At 68.9% G+C, this 19350-nt stretch overlaps 3 protein-coding genes across 4 annotated transcripts; 2 read left to right on the top strand and 1 right to left on the bottom strand.

Annotated features, from left to right (window-relative positions):
- The first annotated feature begins 3737 nt into the window (after positions 1–3737).
- Positions 3738–10364, top strand: RING1 (ring finger protein 1). 2 transcript variants are annotated; one of them, XM_075489698.1, is made up of 6 exons: positions 3738–3958; positions 4603–4763; positions 4868–5083; positions 6620–6925; positions 9818–9935; positions 10101–10364. In XM_075489698.1, exons 1-6 carry the CDS (start codon positions 3881–3883, stop codon positions 10200–10202), a joined length of 981 nt encoding a protein of 326 aa, XP_075345813.1. In that variant the 5' UTR covers positions 3738–3880; the 3' UTR covers positions 10203–10364. The 2 variants fall into 2 exon arrangements, with proteins under 2 accessions (XP_075345813.1, XP_075345812.1); XM_075489697.1 differs by having other exon boundaries at positions 9818–9989; positions 10101–10361.
- An 894-nt stretch (positions 10365–11258) lies between these two features.
- On the bottom strand, positions 11259–15723 carry VPS52 (VPS52 subunit of GARP complex). Its single transcript, XM_075489696.1, has 20 exons — positions 15674–15723; positions 15466–15568; positions 14958–15010; positions 14771–14846; positions 14589–14656; positions 14305–14480; positions 14070–14220; positions 13878–13978; positions 13666–13798; positions 13491–13548; positions 13238–13371; positions 12992–13147; positions 12779–12897; positions 12578–12701; positions 12394–12489; positions 12189–12296; positions 12009–12074; positions 11802–11913; positions 11585–11703; positions 11259–11482 (listed from the first exon to the last, which is right to left on the bottom strand). The coding sequence occupies exons 1-20, from the start codon at positions 15689–15691 to the stop codon at positions 11336–11338; spliced, it is 2118 nt and encodes a 705-aa protein (XP_075345811.1). The 5' UTR covers positions 15692–15723; the 3' UTR covers positions 11259–11335.
- Positions 15652–18884, top strand: RPS18 (ribosomal protein S18). Its single transcript, XM_075489695.1, has 6 exons — positions 15652–15818; positions 16891–16989; positions 17092–17178; positions 17301–17402; positions 17498–17589; positions 18771–18884. The coding sequence occupies exons 1-6, from the start codon at positions 15816–15818 to the stop codon at positions 18844–18846; spliced, it is 459 nt and encodes a 152-aa protein (XP_075345810.1). The 5' UTR covers positions 15652–15815; the 3' UTR covers positions 18847–18884.
- Positions 18885–19350: the final 466 nt, after the last annotated feature.

The following is a 19350-nucleotide window of genomic DNA, read 5'->3' as shown; positions in this document are numbered from 1 at the left end:
GATCCCTCTGTGTCCCCCCCCTCCCCGTGTCCCCCCCCCCGCAATGTCCCTGTGTCCCCCCCAGTGTCCCCACCATGTCCCTGTGTCGTCCCCCCCCCCGTGTCCCCATCTCCCCATCCCCACAGGGTCCCCGTGTCCCCCCCCAGTGTCCCTATGTCCCTCCCGTGGCCCTGTCCCCATGTCCCCATCCCCACACCCCCCCAATGTCCCCATGTCCCCTTGTGTCCCTGTCCCCATCCCCACACCCCCCAATGTCCCCATGTCCCCCCGTGTCCCCATCCCCACACCCCCCAATGTCCCCATGTCCCCCCGTGTCCCTGTCCCCACACCCCCAATGTCCCCATGTCCCTCCCGTGTCGCTGTCCCCATGTCCCCATCCCCACACCCCCCCAATGTCCCCATGTCCCCCCCGTGACCCTGTCCCCATGTCCCCATCCCCACACCCCCCAATGTCCCCATGTCCCCCCGTGTCCCTGTCCCCATGTCCCCATCCCCACACCCCCCCAATGTCCCCATGTCCCCCCGTGTCCCTGTCCCCATCCCCACACCCCCCCAATGTCCCCATGTCCCCCCGTGTCCCTGTCCCCATGTCCCCATCCCCACACCCCCCAATGTCCCCATGTCCCCCTGTGTCCCTGTCCCCATGTCCCCATCCCCACACCCCCCCAATGTCCCCATGTCCCCCCCGTGTCCCTGTCCCCACACCCCCAGTGTCCCCATGTCCCCCCGTGTCCCTGTCCCCATGTCCCCATCCCACACCCCCCCAATGTCCCCATGTCCCCCCGTGTCCCTGTCCCCATCCCCACCCCCCCAATGTCCCCATGTCCCCCCGTGTCCCTGTCCCCATCCCCACACCCCCCCAATGTCCCCATGTCCCACCCGTGTCCCTGTCCCCCGTGTCCCCCTGTCCCCCCCCGCAGTGTCCCCGTCCCCACCCTCTCTCTCTCGTTTCAGGGGGACTCTTCATGTGACGGATCCCTCTGTGTCCCCCCCACTCGTGTCACCCCCCCCCCCCCAAATAAACGGGGTGAAGCCCCCCCAGCTGGCGCTGCCTCTGCTCCCCCCCCCGCGCCTGGGTCCCCTGTCCTGCGTGGGGTGACAAGGGGGGGGGGTGACAAGGGGGGGTTGACAAGGGGGGGTCCCCACGTGGACACCTGGGTCCCCTGTCCTGCGGGAGGTGACAAGGGGGGGGTGACAAGGGGGGGTCCCGACTCGGCCGCCGGGGTCCCCTGTCCTGCGTGGGGTCACAAGGGGGGGTCTCGGGGGGGGGAGGTGACAAAGGGGGGTGACAAGGGGGGGGTCCCCACTCAGGCGCCGGGGTCCCCTGTCCTGCGTGGGGTGACAAGGGGGGGTCTCGGGAGGGGGGGGGAGGTGACAAAGGGGGGTGACAAGGGGGGGTCCCCACGCCCGTGTCCCCCTCCCTGCCTCAGTTTCCTCCCCCCCTCCCCCCCGCGCTGGGGCCCGGGGACAATGGGGGCGGGGGGAGGGGCGGGGGGAGGGGCGGGGGGGCGGGGGGAGGGGCGGGGGCCCCGTTTGAAGCCGGCGCCCGGTGGGGCCGGGGAGATGCCGCCCATTCAGGTCCCCGTCACTCGGGGCAACCGGGGCTTGGGGGGGGGGGGGGGTGTGAGCCGGGGGTCCCGGGGGTCCCCGCGCTGGGTGGCCCCCACCCGGGGGGGCCGGCCCCGGCTTTGTGCCCCGCCGTCCTCCGCCATTACCGGCCGCCGGGCGAGCGGGAGCGGCGGGGCCGGGCCGGAGGGAGCGCTCGGGACAGCGGGGTTAGAGGGGGCGAACCGGGCCGGGAGGGGGGAACGGCGGGGGGGGGGGGGGGGGGGACGGACGACGGGACGGGACACCCCGTGGGTGGTCGCGGGAGGGGGGGGGGGTGGCGGGAGAGGGGCACCGGGGGGGTGCGGGGTCCCGGTGGAGGCGGGGGTGCTCCCCGGTGGACCCTGGATCCCCCCGGGATGCCCCGACCCGGTCCCCGGTGGATCCCGGACCCTCCCGGTTGCCCCCACCCGGTTCCCGGTGGACCCTGGACCCCCCCGGGATGCCCCGACCCGCTCCCCGGTGGATCCTGGACCCTCCCGGTTGCCCCGACCCGCTCCCGGTGGACCCGGAGCCTCTCCCCGGTGGATCCCGGACTCCCCCGGGATGCCCCGACTCGGACCCGGTGGACCCGAAGCCGCTTCCCGGTGGATCCCGGACCCTCCCGGTTGCTCCGACCCGGTCCCGGTGGATCCCGTCCCCAACCCCCCGGATGCCCCGACCCGCTCCCGGTGGATCCCGGCCCCCCCCCCCCTCCCCCGCACGCCCCGACTCGGTGCCGGTGGCCCGGAGCCGCTCCCCGGTGGATCCCGGCTCCCCCCCGCCCCGGGATGCCCCGACCCGCTCCCGGTGGCCCCGGAGCCGCTCCCCGGTGGATCCCGGACCCCCCCCCGGGATGCCCCGACCCACTCCCCGCGAGATCCCGACCCGGTCCCCCCGTGAACCCCGGACCCCCCGGGTCACCCCCTTCCCGGTTCCCCCTCCCCGCACCCACCGCCACCGGTTGCGCCCCCCGGGCATTCCCCCCCCCCCCCGCCCCCCCCCCGCCGCTCCGCGACCACCCCACGCGTGTCACCACCGGCCACGACGGGAAGGAGCGATCCCGGCGGGGCCGCCCCGCACGGTTCGGGCTCCGGCTGCACGGGGCGGCCCCGGTCCCGGGGGTCCCGGGGGTCCCGGGGATCCCGGTGCCCCCCCCCCGAGCACCGGCTCGTGATTGTCCCAAACGCAATTCTTGTGTGGGCGGCCGAGAGTTGGGTGTGGACGTCGTGAGCCGGGGCTCCTACCGACACCGGGCACCGGGGGGCACCGGGGGGCACCGGGGGGGGGGCAGAGCCGGGGCTCCTACCGACACAGGGCACCGGGGGGCACCGGGGGGGCAGAGCCGGGGCTCCTACCGGCACCGGGCACCGGGGCTCCTACCGACACCGGGCAGCACCGGGGGGTACCGGGTACCGGGGGGGGGGGGGCAGAGCCGGGGGTCCCCACCGACACCGGCCACCGGGGAGCACCGGACCGGGGCTCCCTACCGACAGCGGGGGGCAGCGGGGGGGTAGAGCCGGGGCTGCTACCCACACCGGGGTTCCTACCGACACCGGGGCACCGGGGAGGGGGCAGAGCCGGGGCTCCTACCGACACCGGGGCACCGGGCACAGCCGGGGCTCCCTACCGACCCCGGGCACGGGGGGGGCACCGGGACCCTGCGGGGCTCCCCCCCGTCCCCCGGTACCGCGAAATAACCCCCCGGACCCCCCCTCGGCCCCCGGGACCGGAGGGGAGGGACCCCGGGTTCGCTCCCGGTACCGGGAGGGGACGGAGCCCCGCCCCCCGCCGCGGCAGGTGGTGCTGAAGCCCCGCCCCCGCTGGCCCTGCCCCGCCCCCTGGACCACGACTCCGCCCCTCATCTCCCCGGCCCCGCCTCCGGTACCCCCCCGACCCCACCCTCCCCAGGGCTCCCGGCCCCGCCCCGCTGCTCCCCCATTGGCCGAGCCGCCCCATTGGCGGGGAGAGGAGCGTGGGAACGGCGAGCGCGCCGGTGGTGAATCCTTATTGGCTGTCAGGACCGGCGGGAGAAATCCCCCGGCTGTGATTGGCTACGGGGGACGGGGGGAGGGGGGGGGGCGGGGAGGGCGGGTGCCGCGCGTCGGCGCGGCTGGCGATGTCATCAGTCCGGGCGAGCAGGAAGTGACGCATCCACCAGGCGCCGCCCCCTCGGCGAGCGGCAGGAAGGGGGGGACCCGCCGGCGGCTGAGGGTGAGGGACGGGGACCGGGGGGGGGGAGGGGTGGGTGGTCGGTACCGGGGAGCCTCCGGTTACCGCCGCCGCCCCGCCCGCCATGGCCGCCCCCGCCAACGCGCAGAGCGCCAGCAAGACCTGGGAGCTGAGCCTGTACGAGCTGCACCGCACCCCGCAGGTCCGGGGGGGCCCGGGGGGAGGGGGACACCCCGGGGGGGGCACAGGGGCTGGCACCCTCCCCCCCCCCCCAAGGTGGGGGAAGGGGGGGGGAACCCCAGGTTTTAGGGGCTGGGGGCAGCCCGGGGGAGGGAAGAGCGCGGGGGGGCACCCCCAAGGGGGGGGGGGGGGGGCTGAGGGCTGGCACCCTCGGGGGAGGGGGGCTGGGGGGGGGGGGTACCCTATGGGGGAGGGGGTGTTGTCACCCCACATCGTGGGGGGGTGGGCGCAGGGGGGTGTCCCCAGGGTGGGGACAGTGTGCTGTCACCCCCCTCCCCCCACCCCGGGAGCTGAGCCAGATCGGGGGGGACACAGCACCCCAGCACCCCACACCCCAGGGGAGTGGGGCCGAGGGGGGGGGGGGGGGTGGTGTCCCCAGGGTGGGGGACAGCGTCCTGTCACCCCACAGCAGCCGTGCAGAGCGGGGTGTCCCCACGGCAGGGTGACAGCATCCTGTCCCCCCGTCGTCCCCCCCCCACCCTAGAGGAGCCGAGCCAGATCAAGGTGCCCCACACCAGGGTGGGGGACAGCACCCTGTCGTCCGTGTGTCCCCCCCCCCAACGGCCGTGACACAACGTGTCCCCCCCCCCCCCTCCCGCCTCGCAGGAGGCCATCATGGACGGGACGGAGATCGCGGTGTCCCCGCGCAGCCTCCACAGCGAGCTGATGTGTCCCATCTGCCTGGACATGCTGAAGAACACCATGACCACCAAGGAGTGCCTGCACCGCTTCTGCTCCGACTGTATCGTCACCGCCCTGCGCAGCGGGTAACGGCCGGCCCGGGGGGGGGGCGGGGTGGGGGGGATGACGACGACGGCCTCACCGGCGGGGTGGGGGCGGTCGGCGCGTCACCCGTTGTCCCCTTTATCAGGAACAAGGAATGTCCCACGTGTCGGAAGAAGCTGGTTTCCAAGCGATCCCTGCGACCGGATCCCAACTTTGACGCTCTGATCTCCAAGATTTATCCCAGCCGGGATGAGTACGAGGCCCACCAGGATCGGGTCCTGGCCAAGCTCAGCCGCCTCCACAACCAGCAGGCGCTCAGCAGCAGCATCGAGGAGGGGCTCAAGATGCAGGCGATGCACAGGTAGGACCCCAAACCCCCCCCCAAACCCCCCTTCCCAGCGGGATCCTCCCCAAAGTCCTTCTCTGGAAAGCGGAGGTGGAGGTGATGGAGCGGTGGATGGGGAATTGGGTGGATGGTGGCATCCAGAGGGTTGTGGTCAACGGTTCCACGTCCAGATGGAGACCAGTGATGAATGGTGTCCCTCAGGGGTCCATACTGGGACCAGTACCGTTCCATATCTCCATCAACGATATGTGCCACCATCGTTTCTTTGACGTGGTGCTCCACAACGTTCTCCTCTCCCAGTTGGAAGGAGTTGGTGGATGAGGAATTGGGTGGATGGTGGCATCCAGAGGGTTGTGGTCAATGGTTCCACGTCCAGATGGAGACCAGTGATGAGTGGTGTCCCTCAGGGGTCCATACTGGGACCAGTACCGTTCCATATCTCCATCAACGATATGTGCCACCATCGTTTCTTTGACGTGGTGCTCCACAACGTTCTCCTCTCCCAGTTGGAAGGAGTTGGTGGATGAGGAATTGGGTGGATGGTGGCGTCCAGAGGGTTGTGGTCAATGGCTCCATGTCCAGATGGAGATCAGCGACAAGAGGTGTCTCTCAGGGGTCCATACTGGGACCAGGACTGTTCTGTATCTTCATCAGTTATAGGTGCCACCGTCATCTCTTTGACGTGGTGCTCCACAACGTTCTCCTCCCTCAATTGGGTAGAATTGGTGGATGAGGAATTGGGTGGATGGTGGCGTCCAGAGGGTTGTGGTCAATGGCTCCGTGGCCGGATGGAGACCAGTGATGAGTGGTGTCCCTCAGGGGTCCATACTGGGACCAGTACTGTTCCGTATCTTCGTCAACCACATAGATGGTGGGATCGAGGGCACCCTCAGCAACTGGGCAGGTGACCCCACGCTGAGTGGGGTGGTTGATACCCCAGAGGGAAGGGAACCATCCAGAGGGACCTGGACAGGGGGGCCCAAGTGAGGAACCTCATGAGGTTCAACCAGGCCAAGTGCGAGGTCCTGGGTGGGGGCAATCCCAAACATGGGCACAGGCTGGGGGATGAAGGGATGGAGAGTGGAGAAGGACGTGGTGGATGAAGAGCTGGACAGGAGCCGGCAACGTGCGCTGGCAGCCCGGAAAGCCAAGCGTCTCCTGGGCCACATCAGAAGAAGCGTGGCCAGCAGGTGGAGGGAGGGGATGCTCCCCCTCTGCTCTGGTGAGACCCCCTGGAGCACTGCGTCCAGGGCTCCTCGGGACAAGAAGGACATGGACCTGTTGGAGCAGGTCCAGAGGAGGCCACAGAGATGATCCGAGGGATGGGACACCTCTGCCGTGAGGAACGGCTGGTGAGACACCGGCCCAGGTTGCCCAGAGAGGTGGGAGACGCCCCATCCCTGGGAAGGTTCAAGGTGGGGTGGGACTGGGCTCTGAGGAACCTGCTCTAGGTGAAGATGTCCCTGCCCGTGGAGGAGGTGACCTTCAGAGGTCCCTTCCCACCCAAACCCGTTCTCCGGGGTGGGGTTGATCCCCGGTCGTCTCCCGTAGGGCTCAGCGAGTGCGGAAGCTGCACCAGGAATCGGATAACGCCACGTTCAGCGGCGGAGAGGACAACTGCGACAGCCGCTCCCACCTCAGCAACGCCTCGGCCCCCAGCCACCCCGAGGCCGGACCCAGCCGGAAACGGTCCCGAGCTTCCGACGATTCCGGGCCCGATCCTGATCCCGAAACCTCTCACGAAGGGGGAGGGCGGGGCAGCCCCGAGCCGGGCGCGGAACCGGGCAGCAGCGAGATCGAGCTGGTTTTCCGTCCGCATCCTCTTTTGGTGGAGAAGGGGGAGTACTCGCAGACACGGTGAGGGCAGGGACGCGGGCAGGGGCTGCGCCGGTGCGGGCAGGGGCTCCCCAGTGCGGGCAGGGATGGGACAGCAGGCAGGGGCTCACCAGTGCGGGCAGGGGCTGCCTGATGAGGGCAGGGGCTCCCCGGTGCGGGCAGGGATGCGACAGTGGGCAGGGGCTGCTTGATGAGGGCAGGGGCTCCCTGGTGCAGGCAGGGGCTCTCCCCAGTGCAGGCAGGGATGCGACAGCAGGCAGGGGCTCCCTGGTGCAGGCAGGGGCTCCCTGGTGCAGGCAGGGATGCGACAGTGGGCAGGGGCTGCTTGATGAGGGCTGGGGTTCCCCAGTGCGGGCAGGGATGCGACAGCAGGCAGGGGCTCCCCGGTGCAGGCAGGGGCTGCTTGATGAGGGCAGGGGCTCCCTGGTGCAGGCAGGGATGTGACAGCGGGCAGGGGCTCCCCGGTGCAGGCAGGGATGCGTCAGTGGGCAGGGGCTGCTTGATGAGGGCAGGGGTTCCCCAGTGCAGGCAGGGGCTCTCCCCAGTGCAGGCAGGGATGTGACAGCGGGCAGGGGCTGCTTGATGAGGGCAGGGGCTCCCTGGTGCAGGCAGGGATGCGACAGCAGGCAGGGGCTCCCCGGTGCAGGCAGGGGCTCCCTGGTGCAGGCAGGGATGTGACAGCGGGCAGGGGCTCCCCGGTGCAGGCAGGGATGGGACAGCAGGCAGGGGCTGCTTGATGAGGCAGGGGCTCCCCGGTGCAGGCAGGGGCTGCTTGATGAGGGCAGGGGCTCCCTGGTGCGGGCAGGGATGGGACAGCGGGCAGGGGCTCTCACCAGTGCAGGCAGGGGCTCCCTGGTGCAGGCAGGGATGCGACAGTGGGCAGGGGCTGCTTGATGAGGGCAGGGGTTCCCCAGTGCAGGCAGGGATGGGACAGCAGGCAGGGGCTCTCCCCAGTGCAGGCAGGGATGCGACAGCAGGCAGGGGCTCCCCGGTGCAGGCAGGGATGTGACAGCGGGCAGGGGCTGCCTGATGAGGGCAGGGGCTCCCTGGTGCGGGCAGGGATGGGACAGCGGGCAGGGGCTCTCCCCAGTGCAGGCAGGGATGGGACAGCGGGCAGGGGCTCCCTGGTGCAGGCAGGGATGTGACAGTGGGCAGGGGCTGCCTGATGAGGGCAGGGGCTCCCTGGTGCAGGCAGGGATGGGACAGCAGGCAGGGGCTGCTTGATGAGGGCCGGGGCTCTCACCGCTGCAGGCAGGAGCTCCCCGGTGCAGGCAGGGATGTGACAGCGGGCAGGGGCTCTCCCCAGTGCAGGCAGGGATGGGACAGCGGGCAGGGGCTGCTTGATGAGGGCAGGGGCTCCCCGGTGCAGGCAGGGATGTGACAGCAGGCAGGGGCTCCCTGGTGCGGGCAGGGATGGGACAGCGGGCAGGGGCTCTCCCCAGTGCAGGCAGGGCCTCCCCGGTGCAGGCAGGGATGTGACAGTGGGCAGGGGCTGCCTGATGAGGGCAGGGGCTCCCCGGTGCAGGCAGGGATGGGACAGCGGGCAGGGGCTCTCACCAGTGCAGGCAGGGGCTCCCTGGTGCAGGCAGGGATGCGACAGTAGGCAGGGGTTCTCCCCAGTGCAGGCAGGGATGGGACAGCAGGCAGGGGCTCCCCGGTGTGGGCAGGGGCTCCCTGGTGCAGGCAGGGATGGGGCAGCGGGCAGGGGCTCTCACCGGTGCAGGCAGGGGCTGCCTCATGCAGGCAGGGGCTCACCGGTGCGGGCAGGGGCTCTCACCAGTGTGGGCAGGGATGCGACTGCGGGCAGGGGCTCCCTGGTGCAGGCAGGGCTCCTGAATCCCCCCCCCCCCCCCCGAGACCCCCCACCTCCCCGGGGGTGGCGGGAAGCCTTCCTCCTCCTGCTGCCAGCCTCAGGCCTCCCTCCTCCTCCTCTGTCTTCCCCTTCTTCCCTTCCTCCTCGTCCTTTTTCTCCTCTATCTCCTCATTCTCCTGCCTTCCTCTTCTCTTTCTCCTCCTCCTCCTCCTCTTTCTCTCTTCCGCTCCTCCTCCTTCTCCTCCTCCTTCTCCTCTTTTCCTCCTCCTCCTCTCTGCTTTCCCTCCCTATCTTCTTCCTCCCTCCTCTTTCTCCTCCTCCTCTCTTCTTCTTTCTTCTTTTTCTTTCTCTTCTCCTCTTCTTCCTCCTCCTCTTCCTCCCTCCTTTCTCTTCCTCTTTCTCTCCCTCTTCCTCTTCCTTCTTCTCTTCCTCCTGTCTCTTTCTCTTCTCTTCCTTCTTCTCTTCCTCCTGTCTCTTTCTTTTCTCTTTCTTTCTTTCTCTTCCTCCTCTTCTTCCTCCCTCCTTTCTCTTCCTCTTTCTTCTTCTCTTCCTCCTGTCTCTCTCTTCTCCTCCTCTTCCTCCTTCTCTTCCTCCTGTCTCTCTTCTTCTCCTCTTCTTCCTCCCTCCTTTCTCTTCCTCTTTCTCCCCCTCTTCCTCTTCCTTCTTCTCTCTCTTCTCCTCCTCTTCCTCCTCTCTTTCTTCTCTTCCTCCTGTCTTTTTCTTCTCCTCCTCTCTCTCTCCTCTTCCTCCTGTCTCTCTCTCTCCTCTCTTCCTCCTCGTCTCTCTCCTCTTCCTCCTGTCTCTTTCTCTGCTCTTCCTCCTCCTCTCCTCTTCCTCCTCCTCTCTCTCCTCTTCCTCCTCCTCTCTCTCCTCTTCCTCCTCCTCTCTCTCCTCTTCCTCCTCCTCTCTCTCCTCTTCCTCCTCCTCTCTCCTCTCCTGTCTGCTCTTTCTCCTGTCTCTCTCTTTCTCCTCTTCCTCTTTCTCCTCCTCTCTCTCCTCTTCCGTCTGCTCTTTCTCCTGTCTCTCTCTTTCTCCTCTTCCTCTTCCTCCTCCTCTCCCCTCCCTCCTCCTCCTCCTCCTCCTCCTCCTCCCCCCGGCAGGTACGTCAAGACGACGGCCAACGCCACGGTCGATCACCTCTCCAAGTACCTGGCCCTGCGGATCGCGCTGGAGGAGGCCCCGGGGCCGGGCCCCGAGGCGGCGGCGGGGCTGGAGGAGGTGAGCGAGAAGCAGTACACCATCTACATCACCACCGCCGGCGGAGCCTTCACGGTACCGGGGGGGGACACGGGGACACCGGGGGGGCGGGAGGGGGGTTGGGGCCTTTAGGGGGGGACACCAGGGGCTCACCCCCTTTTTCTTCCCCCCCCCCCCCCCCGCCAGACCCTCAACGGGTCCCTGACGCTGGAGCTGGTGAACGAGAAGTACTGGAAGGTCAGCAAACCCCTGGAGCTCTACTACGCGCCCACCAAGGAGCAGAAGTAGGGGGGGTGGGGGGGGACACCCCCAGGACCCCACCCTCCCTTCCCCCCCCCCCCCACCCACCCAAGGCCCTTGGGGTCCCTCAGGACCCCCCTGGGGTGTCCCCCCCCCGTCCCCGTGGACTGGCTGGGGGCTCCTGGGGGGGGTCCTGAAGGTGTTTCCCTCTGTGCGGGGTGACGCTTGGGGGGGGGACACACGCACACAGAGGGGACAGTCCCCTGTCACCTGGGGGGGAGGGGAAGGGGGGTGACAGTCGCAGTGTCCCCCCCCCCCCGCCAGGGAGGGACTGGGACGGGGATGGTCCCCGCTCACCCACTGGTGGGTGGGGGGACGGTCCCGCTGTCGTCCCCCCCCCCCACAGGAGGGATTTGGGGGGGGACACACAGCCCCCCCCCCCCCCCCCCAGTCACCCATGGGTGAAGCGGGGGGGTGACAGTCCCCAGGCGCCTGCTGGGGGGGGGGGGGGCAGTCCCAGTGCCCCCCAGGGATGGCAGGGGTGAGCTACTGGGGAAGGGGGGGGGGTCTGAGGTCCTTGGGACCCCCCCCTTAGCTGGGGGGGGGGGGGGGGGGAGCCCCCCAAAGCAGGGTGACCCCCCCACTCTGTGTGTGTGTCCCCGAGTCACCCTGGGGTGGGGGGGGACGACACAACACTGCTGTCCTGGGTCAGGGGGACAAAAAGTCCGTGGGGGTCCCCCCGGTGCCTCCCCCCCCCCCTCTTTGGGGTGGGGGGGCCCAGAGGTGACACCCAGGGGTCACCAGTGTCCCCCCCACCCCCCCGGGGCTTGCCCCCCCCCCCCACGGGTGGCAGACGGCATCACCGCAGGGGACAGCACCTTCTACCCTTTGTCCCCCACCCGGGGGGGGGACGGGACACACCCCCCCCACAGTGGCTGTCCCCCACCCCCGGGACCCCCTCCCCCACCCCTTGGACCCCCCCCCTCACCCCTTTAAGCCCCCCCCCACCCCGCAATAAAGCATCGCTCGGGGCCCTCCTGCGCCTCTCGTCCTTTATCCACGCGTGGCGGCGGGGTGTGTGGGGGGGTGTCACCCCCCGGGGGGGTGACAGCGGCTGTCTGGGGAGGGGGGGGGGACACACAGAGGGACAGACAGACAGACTGATGCCCCCCCCCCACCTTCTAGAAGTTGGGCTTGTGCTTCTTGAGCTCCACCATGAGGTGGTGGATGTTGATGAGCTCGGCGCGGGCGGGCAGGGAGCGGAGGGGGGGCTGCGCCAGCACCTTGTGGAAACGGTGGTAATACTGGATCAACTGCGTCAGGGCACCCTGGGGAGAGGCGGGGGAGGTCAGGGACCCCCCCCCAAATCCCCTAGGACCCCCCTAAATCCCCTAGGACCCCCCCCCCCCCCCGCCCCCCTCAGATGCCACCTGGATGATGCCGGTGCCGTTCTTGAAGTTGCTGAAGGAACGCATGACGTCCTGGCTGAGCGACTCCACCGACGCTTTCCAAGTGCTGGAGAAGCCCCGAGCCAGTTGGGTGACGCGAGCTGAAGGCGGGGGGGGACGCAGAGAGAGAGAGAAGACCCTAAGGACCCCCCCCAAGGCGCTGGAAAAAGGGGGTGGGGGTCCCCAAACTTCTCCTTACCCTCCTCGCCGCGCAGCCGCTCCAGCTGCCCCTTCTCCAGCAGCGCCTCGGCTTCCTTGACGAAGGCGATCATCCCGCCGAAGGGGGGGGAGAGGATCTCCTCGATGAATTCCTGCGGGAAGAGATGGTGATACCCCCCCCAAAAAACAAAGGGGAACCCCAAAAATGTAGGGGGGAGCCCCAAAAATGGGGGGGGGGGGCGCTCACCTGGGTGCGGGCAGAGAGGAGCTGCTGGAAGCCCTCCACCTCCTTGCTCTCCTCCACCGCCCGCTCCTTGGGGTGAGATGGGGGGGACACACACACATTTTGAGGGGTCCCCCCCTTAAATTTAGGGGTACCCCCTGGGTTTGGGGGGGGCGGGGGAGGAAGGGGGGGGGTCGTCGTTACCATGAGGACGCCCAGCATCATGTCGTAGTTGTTGATGAGGAAGATGAGCTGCTCCTTGCGGGAGGAGAACTCGGCCGCCACGCGCAGCACGAAGTTCTCCACCTCCACCTGGGGGATGACGACACCGGGGGGGGGGTGTTGGGGGTCCCCCAAAAAAATTTAGGGGGGGGGGGGGGATCCCTAAGTTCCTCCCTGCCCTCAATACCTGGAGCTGCCCCAGCAGCGCGTGGGTTTTCTCGTTAGGGAAGGTCTGGTTGATGCTGACGATGGCGGAGGAGAACTCGGCGTAGCGGCGGGTGATCTGGGGGGTTTGGGGGTGCGGGGTGAGGGGGGGGGGGAGCACGGGGGGGACCCCAAACCCCCCCCCCATTGCCCCTCTGCCTCCATACGTAGTGGGGTCGGGTATCGAGGAACCCCAATTTCTGGGGGTCGGTGGTCTGGATGCTTTGGATGTTGAGCTCCAGGATGTGCTCGAAGCGAGGCCACAGGATCTCCAGCAGCGTGTCCCAGTACCTGGGGGGGGGACACACGGATTTTGGGGTGCCGGCGGGATTTGGGGGGGGTCCCCAAGCTTCGCCCTCCCCACTCACTTATCGACGGCGGGGATGTTGCGCTTGGCCATGATGGCTTTGAAGCGCAGGACGATGTGGATGCAGAGGAAGACGGCGATGCTGTCGTAGCAGTCGGAGACGTAGGTTTCCATGTGCTTCTGCAACGCCGCAGGGGTGTCGGCGGCCTCGGGGAGGGGTCCCCAAAAACCTCCCACAGCCCCCCCCCCCCCAGAAAAAAAAAAAACAACTCACCAGGAACATACTCAAGGTCTTGCCCATGACGGCGTTGAAAAGATCCTGGGCGCTGGGACCCGTCACCATAAAAAAATCGCAGAGGAATAAATATTCGCGGCAACTGTTATCCAGGAGAGCGTAGTGCTGGCTGCGGAACAGCGACTCGAAGGGGTACTACGGACGGACAGAAGGACGGACAGAGGTCAGGACACACCCCCCCCCCCCCCAACGATCCCCTGACCCCCCCCTCCCCCTCGGACTCACCCGCACGTCGCTTTTTTGCGCGGCGTGGGGTACGATGATGGGACCCTCCAGCTCGGCCGCCCCGATGACGCTGCCCCGGTTGCCCAGGGTGAAGACGGTGTTACGGTTCTTCAGCGACGGTTTCGAGAAGAAACGTGATGGCGCGGGGGAGGACACGATAACGGGGGTCAAGGCGATAACGGGGTGGCCCCAGACCCCCAAACCCCCCCCCCATCATCCCCTGTCCCGTCCCCCCCCCACAACCCCAGGATATCTTTCTTGGCCGTGTCCTCCACGCCCATGAGATCGTCCTTCTCCGCCACCTCCTCGTACTGCGGGGACAAAATGGAGGGGGTCAGCACCCGAAGCGTGTCCCCCCAGCCCCCCGATGTCCCCCCAGCCCCCCAATATCCCCCCCCAGCCCCCCAATATGTCCCGCCAGCCCCCACCTGGATCTTCATGAGGCGACTGGTGTAGGATTTGAAGTAGGAGAGATAAATCTTGCTCATGGTGTCCACGTACTGCTCCCGCAGCTCCTGCGCCACCACCCGCTCGTTGCCCAGTAAGAACTGGTAGAAAAACCTGCCGGGGGACGCGGGGAGAAGTTGGGGTACCCCCTTTCCTCGCACCCCTCTTTTCTTCCGCAGCCCCGACAGCCCACCTGTACTTCAACAAGGCGTTTTGAGGGATCTGGTAGTTGGTCATGGGCTTGCGGAAGGAGTAGATCTTCTGCAGGACGAACTCCCGGATCTTAGTGACGGCCTTGGGGGGGGGGACACACAGGGTTGGGGGGTGCTGAGGGGTCCCTTGGGTGCCGAGGAGGTCCCCTGGGTGCCGAGGGGGTCGTCATCACCTTAATCTTGAGTTTCTCCAGGACGTGCTGGACGTCGGCGCAGGCCACGGTCTCGCGGAAGGCCTGCTCCTTCACCGAGTTGATTTTCCCGTTCAGCTCCTGCAGCTGCTCCAGAAATTCCGGCTCCGTCACCGGCACCTCCAGGATGGTGCTGGGGGGGGGTTGGGTGACAAAAAAAAGTGACACGAGGCCGCGGGAGGTGACAAACACCTCCTCTCGTCCCCCTGCGTCCCACCTGATCATGGCAGCGGGGACCACCAGCTCATCCAGGAGCTGGCCCAGCTGCCGCCGCACGGCCCGGCGGTTCTTCAGCCGCAAGTTCATGGCCACCGACTGCTCCTGCAGCGTCCGGATCTCGGAGCTGATGCTGCTCAGGTCGCACTGGAAAGCGCCCAGCATCTGCTCCATGCGCTGGGGACAAGGCGGGGGGGGGGGGACACACAGAGAGGGGTGAGGGGACAGCGAGGGCTCGGGGGACACTTTGGGGACGGCCGGGGCCACCCCCGTCCCACCCCTCACCTCCAGGATGGCGTCGCAAGCGGTGATCTGGTTGTGCAGCGAGGCGATGTTCTCGCTCTCCTTGATGTCTGCGAGGGCGGGTAAAGGACGCGGGGACACGTTGGGGACACGTTGGGGACACGTTGGGGACACGTTGGGGACGGCCATCCCCCCCCCCACGGCCCCCCCCAAACGAAGGATACAGTCGCGGATGGAGGCGCGCTCGACCTCCTGCAGCTCCAGCTCCACCTGCTTGGAGTACTGCCGCAGGTCCACGCCCTGCGGGGACAGCCGCGTCACCGGGAGGGGACACGCCGTGGGGCTGGGGACGCTATGGGGCAGGGTGTTTCGGCCGGGGAGGGGGGGACACAGGTGACAAGAGCCACTCACCGTCTTCAGGGCCTCCTGCACCAGCGCGTCCTCCAGGTTGGCCTGGATGTGAACTTGGGGGGGGGGGACACGACACCACGGGCGCTGGGTGTCACCGCTGTCCCCGGTGTCACCCCCCAAACCGCTCCTGTCCCCGTGTCACCCCCCAAACTGCTCCTGCGCCCTCCCTCTTGCCCCCCCCCCCCCCCCCCCCCCCCCGCTGGGTGTCACCTGTCACCTGTCAGCCCCCCCCAACACCCCTGCACCCCCCCCCCCGGTATTCCCACCCCCCAAAACACCCCCGTGTCCCCCCCAGCTGTCCCCTGGTGTCCCCACATCCCTCCAGACCCCCCCCGTGTGTGTGTCCCCCCCATCCCTGGTCCCCCATCTTGTGTGTGTCCCCCCCCCCCAACTGCTCCCCTGGGGTTCCCCCCCTTCCCATCACCGCTTGTGTGTGTGTGTCCCCCCATCACTGCTCCCCCCGTGTCCCCCCCCCCGGACACCCCCCCGTGTCCCCCCGGTCCCTCACCGTCCACTTCATCCAGCACCAGGTCCTCCCCCCCCAGGTCCAGCTCGGGGTCGGGGGGGCCGGGGCCCAGCTCCGCCTCCAGCTCCGCCTCTGACACCCGAACCTGCGGCAAAAGCGGCGGAGGCTCAGCCCGACCCGGCCCGGGCCCTTCCCGGTGCCCCCCCCGGCCCTTCCCGGTGCCCCCGGCCCGGTCCCGGCCCGCTCCTACCGCCGCCTCAGCCGCCATGGCTGCCGCCTCTGTCACGTGACGGGCGCTGCCCCGCCCCCGCCGCGCTGACGTTACTTCCGCCCCGGCCGCTACTTCCGCCTTTCTCTTCGAGCGGAGCCGGCGGGAGGAGGAGGCCGCAGCCATGGTGGGCGCCGGCGGCATCGGCCGCCATCGGGGCCCGGGGAGGGCGAGGGGGCGGTGGGGAGGGCGCGGGGGAGCGGCGGGGGATACGGAGAGAGCGGGGGGGGAGGGATGGCGGCGGGAAGGGAAGGGATGGCGGCGGCGTGGGGCCGGACTTCACCCACCCACCCACCCCCCCCCCCCCCCGGTGGCGGCCATGTCCCCGCCGGTGGCCGTCCCCGCCCTTCCGTGGCCGTGTGCGTCCCCCCCGTGACCGTGTCCCCAATCCCCGATTCTCCCCCTCCCGGTGACCGCCTCCCACGCCCGTAACCGTGTCCCTCCCCCCGACCATCGCCATCCCCCGCTGACCGTGTCCCTCCCCCCGTGACCGTGTGTGTCTCTCCCCGGTCAACATGGACCCCCCCCCCCCCCCCCCCGTGACCGTGTCCTCTCCCGGTGACCATCCCCATCCCCCTGTGACCGTGTTCCCCCCCTCCCGTGACTGTGCATCGTCCCCTCGCCATCCCCGTGAATCCCCCCCCCCCGTGCCCGTGCCCCCTCCCCGTGACTGTCCCCAACCCCGGTGGCCGTGTCCCCCCCCCCCCCCCCCCCGTGACCGTCCCTATCCCCCGGTGACCGTGTGTCTCCCCCCCCCCCCCCCCCCCCGTGTCCTGTCCCCGTGACTGTCCCCAACCCCTGGTGGCCGTGTCCATCGTGTCCCCCCCCACCCCCCCCGTGACCGTGTCGTGTCCCCCCCCTGTGATCGCGTCCCCATCCCCCGGTGACCATGGGCCCCCCTGCCCCGTGCCAGTGCCCCCTCCCCGTGCCTGTGCCCCCTCCCCGTGACTGTCCCCAACCCCTGGTGGCCGTGTCCCCCCTGTCCCCGTGTCCCCCCCACTCCCCCCGTGACCGTGTCCCACCTCCCCCCCCGTGACCGTGTCCCCTGCCCCGTGACCGTCCTCATCCCCCGGTGACCATGCCCCCCCCCCGCCCCGTGCCTGTGCCCCCTCCCCATGACTGTCCCCAACCCCTGGTGGCCGTGTCCCCCCTCCCGTGACCGTGTCCCCCCCCCGTGACCGTGTCCGTCCCCCCCCCAGTCTCTCGTCATCCCCGAGAAGTTCCAGCACATCCTTCGCGTCCTCAACACCAACATCGACGGCCGCCGGAAAATCGCCTTCGCCATCACCGCCATCAAGGTGAGGGGACGCCAGGGGACACGGAAGGAGGGTGACACGGGTGACAAGGGTGACACGACCCCCCCACCCTCTTTTTTTTTTTTTTTTTTTACCCCCCCCCAGGGCGTGGGGCGCCGCTACGCCCACGTCGTGCTGCGCAAAGCCGACATCGACCTCACCAAGCGGGCGGGCGAGCTGACCGAGGACGAGGTGAGCGCTTCGGGGGACGACGACGACGACACACGGGGACGTTTCGGGGAGGGGGTTGGGGACGTTTTGGCGGGGCGGGGTTGTCACTTTGTCACCCCTAATGTCCCCCCCCCCCGCCGAAGGTGGAGCGGGTCATCACCATCATGCAGAACCCCCGGCAGTACAAGATCCCCGACTGGTTCCTCAACCGGCAGAAGGACGTGAAGGACGGGAAGTACAGCCAGGTGAGGGGGACGGGGACACCCCCCGCCGTCCCCTCCCGTCCCCCCCATGTCCCCCGCCGTCCCCTGACGTCCCCCGGTGTCCCCTCTCCCCGCAGGTGTTGGCCAACGGCTTGGATAATAAATTGCGGGAGGATTTGGAGCGGCTGAAGAAAATCCGGGCGCATCGGGGACTGCGGCATTTCTGGGGGTGAGCTGGGGGGGGGGTCTGGGGACACTGGGGGGGGGGTTGGGGACATCGGGGAGGTCACGGGGACACAGGAGAGGTGGCACTGGGGGGTGAGGTCCCTGATGCCACTGTCCTGTCACCCCTCATGCATAGGCAGGGGGGCTGTGGTGCTTCTGGGGGTGAATGAGGGGGGTGTTGGGGACACTGGGAGGGGTTTGGGGACACCGGGCAGGGGGTTGGGGACATCGGGGAGGTCACGGGGACACAGGGGAGGTGGCACTGGGGGGGTGAGGTCCCTGGTGTCACTGTCCTGTGTCCCCCGTGCAAGGCCAAGGGGGCTGTGGCACTTCTGGGGGTGAATGGGGGGGGGTTTGGGGACACTGGGAGGGGTTTGGGGACACCAGGGACATCGGGGAGGGGGTTTGGGGACACCGGGGAGGTCACAGGGACACAGGAGAGGTGGCACTGGGGGGGTGAGGTCCCTGATGCCACTGTCCTGTGTCCCCCGTGCAAGGCCAAGGGGGCTGTGGCACTTCTGGGGGTGAATGGGGGGGGGTTGGGGACACTGGGAGGGGTTTGGGGACACCAGGGAGGGGGTTTGGGGACATCGGGGAGGTCACGGGGACACAGGGGAGGTGGCACTGGGGGGGTGAGGTCCCTGGTGTCACTGTCCTGTGTCCCCCGTGCAAGGCCAAGGGGGCTGTGGCACTTCTGGGGGTGAATGGGGGGGGTGTTGGGGACACTGGGAGGGGTTTGGGGACACCAGGGACATCGGGGAGGGGGTTTGGGGACACCGGGGAGGTCACAGGGACACAGGGGAGGTGGCACTGGGGGGTGAGGTCCCTGATGCCACTGTCCTGTGTCCCCCGTGCAAGGCCAAGGGGGCTGTGGCACTTCTGGGGGTGAAGGGGGGGGGTTGGGGACACTGGGGGGGGGTTGGGGACACCGGGGGGGGACACACACAGGGACATGGGGACAGGTGACACTTGGGGACAGGGTGGCTGCGGTGGCCCGTGTCCGTGTCCCCACGTGCGAGGGAGCCGCGGCGCTTCTGGGGGTGAAGGGGCAAGGTTGGGGACACCGAGAGGGGTTTGGGGACACTGGGGGTGAAGGGGGGGGGGGGGGGGGTTGGGGACATGACACTGGTTCGGGGGAGGTGACACTGGGGGACAGGGTCCCTGAGGCCACCCGTGTCCCCGCAGGCTGCGCGTGCGAGGCCAGCACACCAAGACGACCGGCCGGCGGGGCCGCACCGTCGGCGTCTCCAAGAAGAAGTGACGGGGGGGAGGGGACAATAAAAGCGACGCTGGGGGTGACAGAGGTGACACCGCGTGCGGGCCTGTGTCTGGGCGGGGCTCGCACGAGGACGCGGCCTCGCACGAGGGCGGGGGTGGGGGGGGTTGAGCCTCGCACGAGGACGGGGCCTGGCAGAGGGAGGGGAGCTGGGATGAGGACGGGGTTTCATGGCGGGAGGGGGCCTCGCACGAGGAGCTTGCACGAGGACCTCGCACGAGGACGTGGGGCCTCGCACGAGGACATGGGCCTCGCATGAGGAGCGCGCACGAGGACACGGGGCCCTGAACGAGTACCTCACACGAGGACATGGGGCCCTGAATGAGTACCTTGCACGAGGACACGGGGCCTCGCACGAGGACCTCACTCAAGGAGCTTGCACAAGGACACGGGGCCACGCACAAGGAGCTTGCACAAGGGCACGGGGCCTCGCACAAGGACACAGGGCCTTGAATGTGTACCTCAAACAAGGACATGGGGCCTCGCACG

This window comes from Mycteria americana, unplaced genomic scaffold (genome assembly GCF_035582795.1).
Source record: "Mycteria americana isolate JAX WOST 10 ecotype Jacksonville Zoo and Gardens unplaced genomic scaffold, USCA_MyAme_1.0 Scaffold_276, whole genome shotgun sequence".
NCBI lineage: Eukaryota > Metazoa > Chordata > Aves > Ciconiiformes > Ciconiidae > Mycteria > Mycteria americana.
Note: the sequence above shows the minus strand (reverse complement) of the source record. Positions and strands in the feature narration are given on the sequence as shown.

What these genes read in the sequence shown, in the direction of transcription:
- RING1 (XM_075489697.1), top strand. Translation starts at nt 3,881, where the DNA reads ATGGCCGCCCCCGCCAACGCGCAGAGCGCCAGCAAGACCTGGGAGCTG. An exon ending in AGCTGCACCGCACCCCGCAG is followed by an intron (nt 3,959 to 4,602) that starts GTCCGGGGGGGC and finishes CCCGCCTCGCAG; the next exon opens with GAGGCCATCATGGACGGGAC. An exon ending in GGGGAGTACTCGCAGACACG is followed by an intron (nt 6,926 to 9,817) that starts GTGAGGGCAGGG and finishes TCCCCCCGGCAG; the next exon opens with GTACGTCAAGACGACGGCCA.
- RPS18 (XM_075489695.1), top strand. An exon ending in TCGCCATCACCGCCATCAAG is followed by an intron (nt 16,990 to 17,091) that starts GTGAGGGGACGC and finishes ACCCCCCCCCAG; the next exon opens with GGCGTGGGGCGCCGCTACGC. An exon ending in AGGACGGGAAGTACAGCCAG is followed by an intron (nt 17,403 to 17,497) that starts GTGAGGGGGACG and finishes CTCTCCCCGCAG; the next exon opens with GTGTTGGCCAACGGCTTGGA.
- VPS52 (XM_075489696.1), bottom strand. An exon ending in CTTGCGACGCCATCCTGGAG is followed by an intron (nt 14,481 to 14,588) that starts GTGAGGGGTGGG and finishes CCTTGTCCCCAG; the next exon opens with CGCATGGAGCAGATGCTGGG. An exon ending in AACATCCCCGCCGTCGATAA is followed by an intron (nt 12,702 to 12,778) that starts GTGAGTGGGGAG and finishes TCCCCCCCCCAG; the next exon opens with GTACTGGGACACGCTGCTGG.